This window comes from Centropristis striata, chromosome 7, assembly GCF_030273125.1.
Source record: "Centropristis striata isolate RG_2023a ecotype Rhode Island chromosome 7, C.striata_1.0, whole genome shotgun sequence".
Lineage (NCBI taxonomy): Eukaryota > Metazoa > Chordata > Actinopteri > Perciformes > Serranidae > Centropristis > Centropristis striata.
Window position 1 is genome coordinate 2,290,479 of NC_081523.1, and position 16,851 is coordinate 2,307,329.

At 34.0% G+C, this 16,851-nt stretch overlaps 1 protein-coding gene across 1 annotated transcript in view; it reads right to left on the reverse strand.

Moving 5' to 3' along the window:
• Positions 1-16,851, reverse strand: part of cds1 (CDP-diacylglycerol synthase (phosphatidate cytidylyltransferase) 1) — a 59,663-nt gene that overhangs the window by 14,562 nt on the left and 28,250 nt on the right. The window contains exons 3-6 of the mRNA XM_059337048.1: positions 6,779-6,875; positions 5,503-5,600; positions 3,739-3,878; positions 1,208-1,266 (exon numbers count right to left, since the gene is read on the reverse strand). Of these exons, the coding sequence (XP_059193031.1) occupies positions 1,208-1,266; positions 3,739-3,878; positions 5,503-5,600; positions 6,779-6,875 (394 nt within the window). The remainder of the gene's footprint in view (positions 1-1,207; positions 1,267-3,738; positions 3,879-5,502; positions 5,601-6,778; positions 6,876-16,851) is intronic.

A 16,851-nucleotide genomic window follows, 5' to 3' on the forward strand; every position in this document is an offset into this window, starting at 1 on the left:
TATAGTTTCAACTCTTTATTTTAATACAGAATGGTGTTTATTTTGTAAATTTTGGTCCAATTTAGAGTAAAATAGACAATAAAGCAGGAAATGTCGCTACAATGGCGAGCTGTCAATCAGGATAGAGGTGTAATAATGTTTATCTATAGCACTGTTAACATTTAAATAGCTGTGAACTTGTTTTTGGGTGTTGTCCACGTTTTTATATTCTGTTTACGAACTTTGACCCTTTAGTTGTGTGTTTTCAGTCCATGAAAGTTGACTGTACCAATATTTTGGCCTCTTAAAAATGTCTTCTTCAGCATTCAGTTGTACTAAAAGATACTCTAAGGAGTCAGCTGTTCCATTTCTCCTGGTAAGTACATTTTGTTTTAAGCCTCGTTTCCCCCTAGCCACAATTAGCATCCCAAATATGGTCACATCTGGCTAGTTAACTTAAGTTAATTTAAGAGTATCTTTTAGTACAACAGACCACAAAAACGTGGACAACACCCAAAAACAAGTTCACAGCTATTTAAATGTTAACAGTGCTATAGATAAACATTACTACACCTCTATCCTGATTGACAGCTCGCCATAGTAACGACATTCCCTAATTTACAAAATAAACATCATGCTGTATTAAAGTAAGGAGTTAAAACTAGAGATTTAGGCTATAAACTCCGAGGTAGATAATTATTTTCTGAGGTAATAAATCAAGTCAGAAGATCTAGACTTCAATACAATCTGACTGCTTTTTGCAGCCAGTAGAGTCGCCCCATGCTGGCCATTAGCCTGATGTGACCATATTTGGGATGCTAATTGTGGCTAGGAAAAACGAGGCTTAAAACAAAATGTACTTACCAGGAGAAATGAACAGCTGACTCCTTAAAGTATCTTTTAGTACAACTGAATGCTGAAGAAGACATTTTTAAGAGGCCAAAATGTTTGTACAGAGTCAGCTGTTCATTTCTCCTGGTAAGTACATTTTGTTTTAAGCCACAATTAGCATCCCAAATATGGTCACATCTGACCCCGAATACAAAGATGGCACTGGACCAACATGCTGAACTGGAGGCTTCATAAACTGATGGTGGCTACGTCCACTTCTGATCCACAGTGAGTGAGTGGAGGAGGATGATAGGAGAGTTAGCGGTGCAGTGGAGGAGGAGGAAGAGGAAGAGGAGGAAGAGGAAGAGGAGGAGAGGGTTACTTGGCTGATACACACCATATAAAACTGCAGGCGGTAATGTTTCTTCACTAAACTCAGCACAAACATGCAGAAACCTGTGAAAGAGTAGACAACATGCTGTCAGTTTTTACTTCATGTTGGAAAAAAAAGTAAATATGCATCACATTTAACACAGTTTACTGTATTCTGTATTGGGAGGAGTGTGTGTGTGTGTGTGTGTGTGTGTGTGTGTGTATCATGCCTGTGACTGAACAATTCACAACTTTTCTTTCACACAAAACAAGGTTATTATAGTTAACGAAAACTAGAATTGAAAACACATTTTCGTTAACTGAAATAAAAATAAAAAACAGTTTTTAAAAAAAAACAACTGTATTTTGTGGTGACAAAACTAACTAAAATTATAGTGAAAATGTCCTTCGTTTTCGTCTTTGTCAACTTTTTTTCATCCGTAAACCTTTTTGGTTGATATGAAATCTATTTCATCTATCTGGTTTTATGACTTAATAAACTTATTGGGGCTGAGATGGATCAGACAAAGGAAATAAAGGAAACATTTATTGGGACTTTTATTGAATCTGGACCCAACGAATACCCCATTACAAAAAAACCTAACACTAATAAAAACTACACTAAAACTAATAAAAACTACACTAAAACTAATTAAAAAAACTACACTAAAACTAATAAAAACTACACTAAAACTAATTAAAAAAACTACACTAAAACTAATAAAAACTAAATTGAAAAATGTAAAGAAAAAAATGTCAAATTTAAGAGAAAAAAGTGACAAATTTAAAGAGAAAAATTGTCAAATTTACAAGAAAAAGTGACACATTTATGGGGGAAAAGGGACAAATTTACAAGAAAAAATTGACAAAGAGGCAACATTTATTTGGAATTTTTTGAATCTCCCACCCAACAAATACCCCATTACAAAAAAACTAAAACTAAAAAAACTAAACTAAAACTAAGCATTTTCCAAAAAATAAAAACGAATTAAAAACTAGCAAACTCACTCTAAAAACTCATTAAAACTAGCTGAATTTGAAAACAAAAATTGACAAAATGAAAACTAATGAAAAATCCAAACTATTATAACTGACACAGACGTCTGATGGCATTTTAGAGTTTCAGATTGTACAGTGACTTTATTCCAGCAGTGAGTTTTAATGTGTCAGGTTTGTCTAGATGCAGCGAGGAGCTCTCAGGGAGAATTTCCTGCCAGCAGAGTGAGAAGATGTCGTCTAGTTCAGAGTTTCCTTCAGGCTGAAAACTGCAGCTGACGCCTGATTCAGTCGAAGGAAAGTCAGCAACACTGACTGAGAATCGTCTTCACTGAAAAATCATTAGACAGAACCTCTATTCATCGTCCCACAGGGGAACTTACTGTACAGCAGCAGCTGTTAAAATCAGAAAGCTGCTTCCTTTAATTAACATTGATTTTGCAACACTAGCTGAACTCCTACACTGCAAAAAAGGTGTTTAGTCTAAAAACCAGATAAAAAAGTAAATCTGAGGGAAATGATCTTGCTGCATGGACAGATAATTTACCTTGATAAGATTTATTAAATTAAGATTATTACATCTAGAAATATGCATGTTGAACGCTAAAAATAAATAATAAATTAACTAATTTCTCTCTTTTTTGCCCCTCTTTTTTTATTTTTATTTTTTTAGGACCTGTGCCAGGAATTTTATTTATTTTTATACAATAAAAAGTAAAAATAAATAAATAATGAATGAAAAAAATCCTGCTGATGTCTATTTTTTTTTTTTTTTAAATGATTAATCTTATTTTATTTTTATGGATCAAGGTCAGGAATATTTTTTTAATCCAAAAAAAAAATAAAATAAAAAAATAAAATAAAATCCTATGCAACCTGTTGTAGATTCTTATTTTATTAATTATTATTTTTGTATGTTATTTTATTTTTTTTATCATTTTGTATCAAGGTCAGGAATATTTTTTTTTATCCAAAAATAAATAAATAGGTAAAAACAAAATCCCATGCAACCTGTTGAATACTCTTGTTGTATTAATTATTATTTTGCATGTTATTTTATTTTTATTATTTTGGATCAAGGTCAGGAATATTTTTTTATCCAATAAAAAAATAAAAATAAAATCCTATGCAACCATTAATTATTTTTCTTTATGGTGTGTTATTTTTATTACTCCTTTTACACATAATGTATGTGAATCATTAGAGCACTGAGTATCTTAAGAACAGCCACGGCTCAGTGTTTATGGTTTTATGACACATCCGGCTCAATACCAGAACAATAAACTGTACAGAAGAAAAGGGCATTATAAATCAATTCATAAACTCATTAGTTTATACTGGTATTCTCCCTGAGGTCTTTGTTTCTGTTTTGTTTTCTCCTCGAAAATGTGATTTGTGGCTCTATATCATACACACACACACACACACACACACACAAAAATACAAACACACACACACACACACGCACACAGTCTGTGTCTGGTGAGATCTAAAGAAAAGGTGAATGAAGCAGAGAGCGAGTGTGTTTCCTTGACTCTGGTTGTTAGGAGGTGAACGTACCTGCCAGGTACAGAGCGAAGGAGATGAAGCGGTGATAGCGAGCCAGGAACTGCAGAGGCTCCTCCCTCTGAACCAGAGCGCCAAAGTAATCCGCCACCGTTTCACCGTAGAAGAAGTAGTTGACGCAAATCAGGAAGTACCTGAGACAATAAAACAGAAGGGATTAGGTTTTATTTACATTTTTTTCTTGTTTGTTTTTTTCCTTAGAAGGTTTGAATGCTTCTTGACAAGAAGCAATGTTGTTATAGTGTCTGCTCCAAAACTGAAATCATACTGTTCAGTCCTCCAAACACAATTAGTCAAAAAAAGTCACAAATTGACCAATAAAAAGAGATGCATTTACCAAAAAAGGGACTTGTGACCAAAAATATCAAGTCAGTAACTTCTGTTAAATCACTTCTTAAAACCAACTTTTATAGACTTGCTTTTATGTAATGCTTTCCATCTCACCGCTCCTTTTTACTTTTTTACTCCTTTTCCCTTTTATTATTTTCTGTGTATGTGAGAATGTCTTGTGATTGTTCCTGCTCTGTCTCTTATTGTTTTAATTTTAATGTAAGAATTCTGTCCAAGCACTTTGTAAACTGCTATTTTTAAAAGGTGCTATAGAAATAGTTGTTATTATTATTACTATTATTATTATTATTATTATTATCATTATTATGCAAGAGCTTCTGTTTTTGTGCAATTCAATGTGAAATGTGTGTTAATGAATAAGTGTTGTTGTGTTTTGTGTGGATCACTGAGTATCTACCAGTGTCTCGCTGGCTGTACATTGACCTCCTGTGTGTGTGTGTGTGTGTGTGTGTGTGTGTGTGTGTGTGCGTGTGCGTGTGCGTGTGTATCAGCCTTGGTAAAGGGGGGCAAGTGTCATTTCTCCTTGATTTGCTTCCAGCATGGCAGTGATCTTTGCTCCTGGCCTCTCTGAGCTGCTGTCACACACTCTGTACTGGGTGTGTATGTAGAAAGGTTTCAGAAACAGGAGTGGTGCTGGTGGTGATGGTGGTGGTCTTGGGTGTTTAACGTGGTGGTCTTGGGTGTTGAATGCATATTTAGAGCAGCTACCTGCAGACCTGAGTCAGCGTTTTCCTGCAGGAGCAGTTAAATGGATGGAGGCTGCCAGAAGAGATGACTAAGTGCTTCCTTTAGAGGAGAACTTCTGCCCCTTTCTGCCTTTTTAAACATCCTTACATTAATTATTACACCATAAAGACGGCTCAGAATCACTATCTGGCAGCCTGGGGTCCTGTAATGGGCCACTATGACCCAGACAGATGTAAAAGTAGGACTTTTTTTTATGCTCGTGCTGAGTTTTTGTCATTTTGTGTGTGTTTTTTTTGTCATTTTGTGTCTTTTTTTAGTAATTTTGTGTCTTTTTTCTGTCATTTTGTTCTTTTTGTGGTCATTTTGTGTCTTTTTTTGGTCATTTTGTGTCTTTTTCTGGTCATTTTGTGTCTTTTTTTAATCATTTTGTGGTCAATTTGTGTCTTTTTTGGGAAATCTGAACTGTGCGTGATTGTGTTCAGTGAGCGGGGGTCGCGGACAACATGCATGTTAAATTGGGGGTTGTGACTCAAAAAGGTTGAGAACTACTGCTCTAAATATCCGTGATCAAAGGTTCTGGAGCCAGAAACTCCTGTTTATTCCTGGTAAAGTGAAACGTATTGCTCTGAGCATGAATCAAAGTGAAACAGAGCAGTATGACTGTGTTGATAAAGCTTCTTCAGACTATCTGCTGTTCAGGGTGAAATCCTTTCTCCTCACCAGCTCAGCGTCCTGAACCACGGCAGCTCGTAGGAATGGTAAACTCTGTAGCCGATGGTGATGATTTCTTGGAAACACTTAATTTGGACAGTCATGACCTACATCAGATGATGGGAACAGAGGAAATATAGGACAAGATCAGGTTTTATTCACACAAGCTACACTGTAAAAACATGAGGCTTACAAAGTATTTTCTTCTTATATCTAGTAATAGCATCTTAATTATCTTGTTCTGAGTATAATTTACCTACTGACCATAGCTTTATGTGCTTACTTTAAGAATGTGTGTCTTTTTGTAACTAAAATGAGTGAATAACCTCTTCACAGGGATTTCAGTCTTGTGTAAAGACTTGTTTTTAGGATTGACATTGTGAGCTTTTTCATGCTTTTCAAGCTATTCAACTGTTGAATATGGTGAGTTTTTACCTCAAATATTGGTTCCAGTTGAGAGTTTTAGTTGCATGGAGTTTAAATGATATTTCAAAAGCATTTTCTACCACCAGTATCTACCCACAGATACTGAAATGAGGAAAAACATGCTAGTTTCAAGTATACAGTTGAGCTTTTTAAGCCACAATTGCTTGAAATAAGTATTCAGTACTCATTTTTTTAGACATCATTGTTTTTTCCAGCATCTAGATATTTTAACTTATTTAAAGAATTCTTACAAAGAAACATTTACTTACTGCACTGGCAGATAATTTGACTTGTTTCAAGCATGAATTTGCTGAATTCTAGTTATTTCTCTTTTTTTGTATATTTTTTATGTCTATTGTATGTCTATTTTTGTCAAAAATGGTCAAAAAATGCTTAAAATGGGTCAAGTATAGTCTGTTGAAACATATTAGAGCATCATATGGCCAGAAATATTTATATTTATATGAGAAAAGAATAACGAACATTACAAAACAACTAAATCTGACAAACCCTAGTAAGGGCAGGATTTATATATAAAGAAAGAAGAAGAAAAAAAAGAACTATATCGATATATGTGATATAGCTCATTCTTCAAGAGATTCTACCAGACTAACTGAATTTTTCCTCGGGAATGAATAAAGTAATTTTGATATGATTTTGATTTGATTGATGGTCTAATTCCATATCACATTTAAAAATATATTGATATATTTTTTATATCGATATATCGCCCAGCCCTAACACAAGCTTCATGAAAGAAAGAGATAATCTCTTTTCAGCCATCAGAAATAAAAAGAAGTGACAGTAGATAGATGTATTATTAAGTTGAGCAGCTCCAGTATGAATCAGCATCACTTACCACTAATATGAGAGCGACAGGTCCCATGTAGATGATGAGGAAGAAGCCTGAGATCATGGCTAGAGACAGAACGCCTCGTATCCAGTAGTTCTTCCATCTGGGGACACAGGAAACTTCACATTACTTCCTCCTAATGAACATTTCATTATTTCACTTCTGCTTCATTTCACTTTTCAATCAAAGGGAGATAAAGTGTGAAAAGTCTGACACAGATTTATGGCTCTATGGCTACACTTCCACTTATAAAACCAGCATATAATAATTCAACATCAGAGCCATGAAATCATAATAATAGATCACGATCAGCAGAGCTTTTAAATTTACTGGACTGAGGTGGTTTTAAATGTCAGCTGACTTGTGGACTTAAAGGCTTATATAAGAGTGATTCTCATGTACATGAATACATATTTTCTTTGACCCTTTATAACATATAGAATCTAAAGTCACTGTTTAATATGAATTTATAATCTTTTTAAAGAATTTTCTGACAATTGTGTCAAAAAAAGACACAAAATGACAAAAAAAGACACCAAAAGACTCAAAATGACTAAAAAAAGACACAAAATGACAAAAAAGACACCAAAAAACTCAAAATGACTTAAAAAAGGACAAAATGACCAAAAAAAAAGACACAATATGACAAAAAAGACACCAAAAGACACAAAATGACTAAAAAAAAGACACAAAATGACAAAAAAGACACCAAAAGACTCAATAATTTTAAGGTATTTTCTGACAATTGTGTCAAAAAAAGACACAAAATGACAAAAAAAAGATACAAAAAGACTCAAAATGACTAAAAAAAGACACAAAATGACAAAAAAGACACCAAAAGACTCAAAATGACTACAAAAAAGACAAAATGACAAAAAAAAAAGACACAAAATGACAAAATGACAATTTTAGAGACACTGTGAGCTAAATTCATTACTGTAACACATTCTTAAATAAAATAAAAACGACAAAAGGGTTTTTTTTTTCTTTGGCAAGCACTTAAATATGCTCAAGGGTAGCTGGTATCACAAACATGTATTTTATAAAAAATATATACATTTTTAATGCAAATCATTCTATCATTGCCGTAACATTTAACCATTTTTTCATCAATTTTCATTCAGATTTTGTTTTATATACATTGTCAAAAACCATTGTTTGATTATATTCTGTTAAATTATACATTTCAAACAAATTTATATTTATTTTTATAAAGTTTATTAAATATTTATTGTGTATAAGTGTGGAGGAAACCATGACATTTTTATCTGGACGCATTACAGTAATGAAATTGTGAATCAAAAATATGTTTAAAAATGTAGAAAATATTATTTTAACACAAAACAATGAATTGTGGCTCATTGTGGCTATATTGTTGATTAATATAAAAGTGAAATATATTTAGTTTAATAAAGTATGTCCTTATAATCTTCACAGACAGAACTTACACAGGCTTCATGACAAACAGTCACTGGTTTATAATGGTGGAAAATGTAACCTTTAGATATTTGCTACAATCTCAGACATGTTCTCTAGAGGGAGCGTTCACACCAAACCTGTTTGGTTCAGTTAAATCAGTTAAAAGTCAGTTTGTCTGATTAATAGGACTTGTTTGGGCTGGTGTGAAAGCTGTCAATCAAACCCTGGTGCAGACAAAACAACCAACCTGAGAAGTTCTCTCTCATAAAAGGATGTTCACCACAATAATTAGGTGACAATTAACTGGCTAGTTGGCAAATAAATACAAGATAACTGTCGTTTAAGAACTCTGCCCGTAACTGTCTGTACACTGTGAATCCATAACATGCAACAGTCAAGTTTAGTGGGACTTGACCCTCTATGGCAGTAGTTCTCAACCTTTTTGAGTCACGACCCCCAATTTAACATGCATGTTGTCCACGACCCCCACTCACTGAACACAATCTCACACGCACAGTTCAGATCACCCAAAAAAGAAACAAAATGACCAAAAAAAGACACAAAATGACCAAAAAAGACACAAAATGACCAAAGAGACACAAAATTACCAAAAAAAGGAAACAAAATTACCCAAAAAAGACACAAATTGACCAAAAAAGACACAAATTGACCAAAAAAGACACAAAATTACCAAAAAAATGAAACAAAATGACCACAAAAAGACACAAATTGACCAAAAAAGACACAAAATGACTAAAAAAGACACAAATTTAATTAACGTTTCATATGATTCTCTTTTTATCCTGGAATCTGTGTATATTACCAGTCTCTCTATATTTCTGTTTGGGCTAAATTTATGTTGTGTGTTTTTTTTTTTTGATCGTCTGTCTGTTTTCGCCGTGTGGCTTTGTACTGGTGTATCGTTGTTTTCATTTTTTGTTGTTGTGGCTATCCTTTATATTATTCTTTGTATGTTATTTGTGTGTACATTGTCTAATTTGTAAATATGTTCCTGAGTCTTTGTTGTCTAGAATTGTGTTTTAGTGTTTTGTTTTCATATTGTGGCTCCTAATAAGTAATCCACTGTTCTTTTCTTTGTTTCTTCGTTAATAAAAATAATAAAAAAAAGAAAAAAAAAAAAGAGGAAGAGTATAGGGAACCAATAGCAACGCTTTAATTTGTCACATGACCTCCAGGCGGCCATATTGAAACACTATTTTGCAGACTTTTCCCAAAGGAAACAGCTTTGACATTTTGCACCACAAAAAAAATCACTCAAAACGTCAAAACGTCATTTCCTGGCTCTTTTCAATCTGGAAAATATATATTCCTCTTGATAGGTGAGTAAACCTACATTTTTGATAGTTTATCAAGGTATTCAGCCTGTTTTGGTTTGTACTTTTAATGAATCCTCTCGACTCTCGACTACCTGCGCCGTGACGTCAACAAGGCTGAGAATGTGGAGTGAGGCCTCATTCCTCTAGAGGGTTTAAAAACACGTCATGCTGTGTGTGTGTGTGTGTGTGTGTGTGTGTGTGTGTGTGGTAAACTGCTGCACTGCTGCTGCTGCTGTCGGAGCAAAACAAAAGGGAGGAAACAGCTAAAAGCTGCACAGGAGCCAAGCAGGCAGAGAGCTGCTGCTGCTGGATGAATGAGGAGAGAAACAGCTGCATCAGGAAAAAACCTGCTGCTGGTTCCACTCACCACTGTCAACACACACACACTCTTTTTTTTCTTTTCAAGCACTTTAAAGGTCTATTTTCAAGCTTTTCCAGCATCTCACAGCTGTGGTAAGTTACAGATTTCTTCTATTACATACATACTGAAAATGATTATTTTACGTTTACATTTCAGGTTTTCCAATTAATTATATTTCTATTGTATAGGATTTTGTTGTGAAAGAAATTCAGTTACGATTTTAAGCACTTTATTTTATTTATTTAGGCCTTATTATTATTATAACTATTATAATTATATATGATATTTGATTTATAATTATTTTATTTATTTTATATTGTTATTACTACATTTTATATATATACTGTACTATTACTATTATTGTTATTATTATTATTATATACTGTCTAGTCACTATAGCATTGTTGCCATCATATCATCAGTATAATTATAATTACCATCATCTTGCCATCCTACCAACTGATCTTCTTCTTTTAACTTCTTAAGTGTCCTTGTTCTATTCTGTGTTTTTTTCTATTGTTGTTTTTATTTATCCTCCCTCAGTATTTTATTCTATTGTATTTTAGTGTACTTTGATACCGGACTGCTGTGAAATAAAGTAATCTATCCATCCATCCATCTATCCATCCATCCATCCATCTACCTATCCATCCATCCATCCATCCATCTATTCATCCATCTATCCATCCATCCATCTATTCATCCATCCATCCATCCATCCATCCATCCATCCATCCATTCATCCATCCATCCATCTATCCATCCATCTATCCATCTATCCATCCATCTACCTATCCATCCATCCATCCATCTATTCATCCATCCATCCATCTATTCATCCATCCATCCATCCATCCATCTATTCATCATTCCATCCATCCATCCATCTATTCATCCATCCATCTATCCATCCATCTATCCATCTACCTATCCATCTACCTATCCATCCATCTATCCATCCATCCATCCATCCATCTATTCATCCATCCATCCATCCATCTATCCATCCATCCATCTATCCATCCATCTATCCATCTACCTATCCATCCATCCATCTATTCATCCATCCATCCATCCATCCATCCATCCATCCATCCATCCATCCATCACTTTCTCTCCAAAACTACCTCCCTCTCTCCTCTCTTCACCTTCAACTCCATCTCTCCTCTGCTCTATCTCTCCATCCATCTGCTCCTCCTCCTCTCTGCTCCACCTCCTCACTCCCTCCAGCTGTGTCCCTCTCTTCGTCCTTCTACTCGTTTATTTCCTTCCCTTTCTCCTTCCTCTCCCCCCTCCCCCTCCATCTCTCTCCCTCTCTCTCTCTGCAGTCTGTTCCTCCTCATGTCTCCTGCAGCACACCTCCTCCTCCTCCTCAGGCTGTGAGGAAGGATTAGTGTTTCCCTCCTCGTGAGCCTTTAAGCTGTGTGAGCTGTCCGTCTCTCATTGGTCACACCTCCTCCTCTCACCTCCTCCTCTCATCTCAATAGAAACCGCCTCCTTCACTTGTGTTCTGGGGTCACTGGTGTGAAGGTCCTGCACCGCTCGCAACAAACTTTTATACGAGAATGCAAACTGTGCAAGAATAGTTGTTTTAATTAGTGTAAAGTTTTTACTCCAGCCTCCTAAATGCATTTGCCAGATGATGGATTTGTGTTTATTTTAAAGGTTGTGGTCCTCATGCAAGACCTTCTGGCCCTTCTTTAAGATTACACTTTTAAGATTTTTTTTTTTTACAGTGTAGATCAGGGGTCTCAAACTCAAATTACCTGGGGGCCGCTGGAGGCAGTATCAAAATGACCAAAAAAAGACACAAAATTATTTAAAAAAAGACACAAAATGACTAAAAAAGACACAATAACCAAAAGACACATTTTTTTTTAAAGACACAAAATGGCCCAAAAATATACAAAATTACTAAAAAAGACAGAAAATTACCAAAAAAAGACACAGAATTACCAAAAAAGACAAAATTATTTTTTTTTAAAGAAACAAAATGGCCCAAAAAAGACAAAATTCCACAAAAAAGACACAAAAATTATTTAAAAAAGACACACAATTTAAAAAAAAAAAAAGATTATCACAAAATTACTGTAGAGAACACACAGTTTCGTGTCAATTTCCATGTAGAATTAAAGGAGAAATACCATATTTTCACTAGGACACAATTACCCTAAAAACAAAGGGAATATTCAGTCAAAATTACAGTTTTTGATAATATTTACATTTAAATTTAAAGTAGAAAACCCACTCACTGTATATTTTACGGTGAAATTCTGGCAACTACAGCTGCCGGTATTTTACAGATTTTTTTTTTTTGTGTATTCTCCATAAGTACGCAAGGGTTAAATATTTTGTTTATCAAAAGACACATTTTTTCAGACACACACTCCAAACATCATAATGCGTACCATAGAGGGTTAAGATAGAGAAGATAAAATCTGAGACAATAGTGAAGCTGCAGGATATTCTGATCAGAGCGACTCTACAAGTGAAAAGAGTTTTGGTTGCAGCTTCATTCAGGACAAAGTGGAACATGTTTACATGACAAAAGAATCCCAGCAGACGACATAGTATTCAGGTGAGCACCAACAATAATCACAGAACAGGTTCTCAACACACCTTCTCCACAAGTCAACATTCAGGAAATACTTCAATCAGTGTGTGACACTTCAGTGACTCACTGTAGATGTGGTTAGGACTCACAGGCTGATTTATCTAAACATCTTTGAGCCAGTCACTATGTCTAGGGCTGCAACCAAGATTATAATAGTTTTAGATTCTTCAGTAGTTTTAGTTTTAATTTCGTTGTGATTCTTTGTTTTCAAATTCAGTTAGTTTTAATGAGTTTTTAGAGTGAGTTTGCTCGTTTTAATTCGTTTTTATTTTTTGGAAAATGCTTAGCTTTAGTTTAGTTTTTATTAGTGTTAGTTGTTTTGTAATGGGGTATTTGTTGGGTCCAGATTCAATAAGGTCACAATAAATGTTTCCTTTATTTCCTTTGTCTGATCCATCTCAGCCCCAATAAGTTTATTAAGTCATAAAACCAGATAGATGAAATAGATTTCATATCAACCAAAAAGGTTTACGGATGAAAAAAGTTGACAAAGACGAAAACGAAGGACATTTACACTATAATTTTAGTTAGTTTTGTTTCAGTTATTGTTTAAAAAAAACTCTAGTTTGTATTTTTATTTCAGTCAACAAAAATGTTTTTTCAATTCTAGTTTTTGTTATTTTGTTAACTATAATAACGTTGGTTGCAACTAATAACCTCAATTAATCATTCAGACTGTTGGTCTAAAATGTCAGAAAATAGTGAAAAACTTTTTTTTAAAAAAAGCTTTTTAAAGTCCAAGGTGATGAATGATTAAATTACTTGTTTTGTCAGTCCAAAAAACAGAGATATTCAGTTTTATATGATATAAAACAGAGGGAAAAAGCAGGAAATATCCATATCTGAGTGTCTGAAAACAGCATTTTGTGCCATTTATGCATAAAAAAATATATCTTCTATCAACTCTACTGTTGTAATTCACTCTAAATGACAGTGTCTTTCAATCTCAGAAATATGACTATATAATCCTGCTATTTTGGATTAAAGTCAAAGAGGGAATTAAAGCAAAATCAACAGTAGTTTTAAATGAGAAGTAGACAGAACTTTTCTGGACCCTTTAGTCCAGGGGTCTCAAACTCAAATGACCTGGGGGCCGCTGGAGGCAGTATCAAAATGACCAAAAAAAGACACAAAATGACTAAAAAATCCCACAAAATGACTAAAAAACCCCTAAATTACTTTAAAAAAGACAGAAAATGACGAAAAAAACTCTAAATTACTTTAAAAAAGACAGAAAATGACAGAAAAAAACTAAATTACTTCAAAAAATAAACAAAATTATTTAAAAAAGACAGAATTATCAAAAAAAAGACACAAAATTATTTTACAAAAAGGACACAAAATGACCCAAAAAAGACACAAAATTAATTTAAAAAAGACACAAAATTATTTAAAAAAGACAAAATCACCAAAAAAAGTAATTAAAGGGACCTTCCACACACAACACAGTAAAGTGCCATTCATATAAAACTCACATTAAACTTTCATATCAAGGTGGGGGCCACAAAATATCGTCACGAGGGCCACAATTGGCCCGTGGGCCGCGAGTTTGAGACCCATGGTTTAGTCCTTTTGTTAGCTGCATATTGACAGGAAACTGCATTAATAAGTCTGTCCAGATTTCCCTGCAGGATCTATTTCTGGTCCAATTAACCTACATGTATCAGGTAAAGATGATCAATCACTCTGTCGGGTCATTTCATGAAAGTCGGAGGGGAAACTGCTTGTTACAGCAATATCACCACTAAAGTACATTAGAACAAGACCTGAGGCTTCTTCTGTTAAACATATATATATATAATCAGTAAGTCGTCTGACCTGCACATTTAGACCTGATTTGCATTTTAGTAAAACCAAGAACTGGAGCCCTGTGGCTGTTGAAGCACGTTGACCTACTTGTAATCTAAGAAATCTAAAGATGTTACACTTGTTCTACTTCCTGCTGCAGAGAAATACTGGAGCACACGTGCATGCAAATATAATCACAGTAACAGTCAGAATTCATGATTTTCTGAGCTTTTCTATGAAATGTTAATCTGGAATATAAACATTAACAGTTATTTGGTACTCCATGTTTCATTTTCTGAAATATGTTTTGACTTGCTTGCTATGATTTTGGTTTAAAAACATGTTGAGCTAAAATTGACTATTATGAGAATATATAAAGTAAGAATGGTAAGTAAGGCTAAGTGCTAAATATTAATACACAGAGCAAAAATAAAAGTGCTGTGTTTATATTTTTGGTCAAATTTTTCATGAGCTGAAATCAAAGATCAAAGACTTTTTATATGTAGATAAAAATGGCCTATTTCTCTCAAATAGACCCCCCCCCCATTTCTAAATGTTCCTTTCCTTTATTCTTCCTTATATCTATTTTGACTTAACTCTTTGATGCACAACATGGTCTAAAGTGAGCCGACTAAGTTTTTATATTCTATATCTTTGCAATAAATTAATTTCATCATTCAGTATTGCAGGTTTTCCTCAATTAACTTGTTTGTGATCATCATACGTCCTGATTTTTTGTTTTCATTTCTTACTTTTTGAATAAAACCCCCTTTTTTTTTTTTTTTTTAAATCACTACGCTTCTAATGCACAAGGTCATTTTTGACCCATGTTGTGCATTAGAAGGTGTTTATATATTTGTGTCTTCTTTGTCAGGTTTTAAATTGGTGACAACATATAAACTACCCTATTTTGTTAAATTGGTGTTTTTTTCCAATGGAAGTTATTATTTGGTGGCTCTAATAAGTCTCAAATGTTAAAATATGTGATTTTCCAATGTAATCTGGTGGTTCTAACAACTCTTTTAAAGTTAAACCTTGAAAATAAGACAAACATAGTTACACATATACTCACAAAAAGTGATTCACTAAATTAATAATGTATCACTTTGCTTCTAATGCACAAGGTCATTTTAGACCCATGTGTGTAAACTTGATGTAATAATACAAAAACTATTTTTCTTAAAGTATGAAAGAAAAAATGGATATAATGAAACATGGGGAATGAATGTGGGTCATTTTTGACCCATGTTGTGTATTAGAAGGTGTTTATATGTTGTGCATCAAAGGGTTAAAATAGTCAACTTTCAACACAAACCACTGAGTCACACACTAGAGCAGCTGGAGCCAAAAGCTGCTTCTCCTCCAGTTTATAAGTTTTTACTAAGAGCATGATGGAAAAACTCACTAAAAGAATCTAGTTGTAGTCTTATAAATAGTTTCCCTGCTAGATTGACAGTCTGTCTAAAACCTCAGTGTGAGACTAGAAACTCTAAACACTTGTCTTTAGATGGGAGCAGGTTTTAAACAAGTCTTTTCCAAATATGTTCAAAGTGTTCTGATGTATAAGTAGCATTAGGCAGACCTGTGCAACAATCATGCTAATCATCATATTGATGTGCTACACCTGTCAGGTGGATGGAATATCTCAGCAAAGGACAAATGCAAAAATACATTTGAGAGAAAAAGTGCTTTTGTGTACACAGCAAAAGTAAAAAAACAAGAGTTATTTTTCTCCAGAGAGAATCCTGCTGCTTGGTGTTGCCAGTTGGGATGTACAAAGAACTTATTCTTTGGTATCAAGTTGACGCCTAAATTCTCAAAACATGACATCATTTTTCCACAGTACCAGCTGAGATAGGAACACTGTGCTGCAACATCTGTTTAATGAAATGCATTATTCTTTAAACATTCTGTTATTCTATCATAAAAATAATATCACAATACCAAAATTAAAAATGTAATACCTTTTTTATTATTATTATATATACATACATATATATATATATATATATATATATATATATATATATATATATATATATATATATATATATATATATATATATATATATATATATATATATATATATATACATATATATATATATTTTTAGTAGTACCGCTTTGTCTGCCTAATAATGATCCATAATATTTATTATCATATATTAATACTTAACTGCTAGATCTATAACTGAAGCACACACACACCAACGCAGGTACACACACACACACACACACACACACACACACACACACACACTACAGCGGGTACACGCACACACACACTAATGCGGGTACACACACACACACACACTAACACGGATACACAAACACACACACACACACACACACACACACACTAACGCAGGTACACACACACACACACACTAACGCAGGTACACACACACACTCTAACGCAGAGACACACACACACACTAACGCAAAGACACACACACACACACTCTAACGCAGAGACACACACACACACACACTAACGCAGACACACACACACACACTAACGCAGACACACACACACACACAGACACACACACACACACAC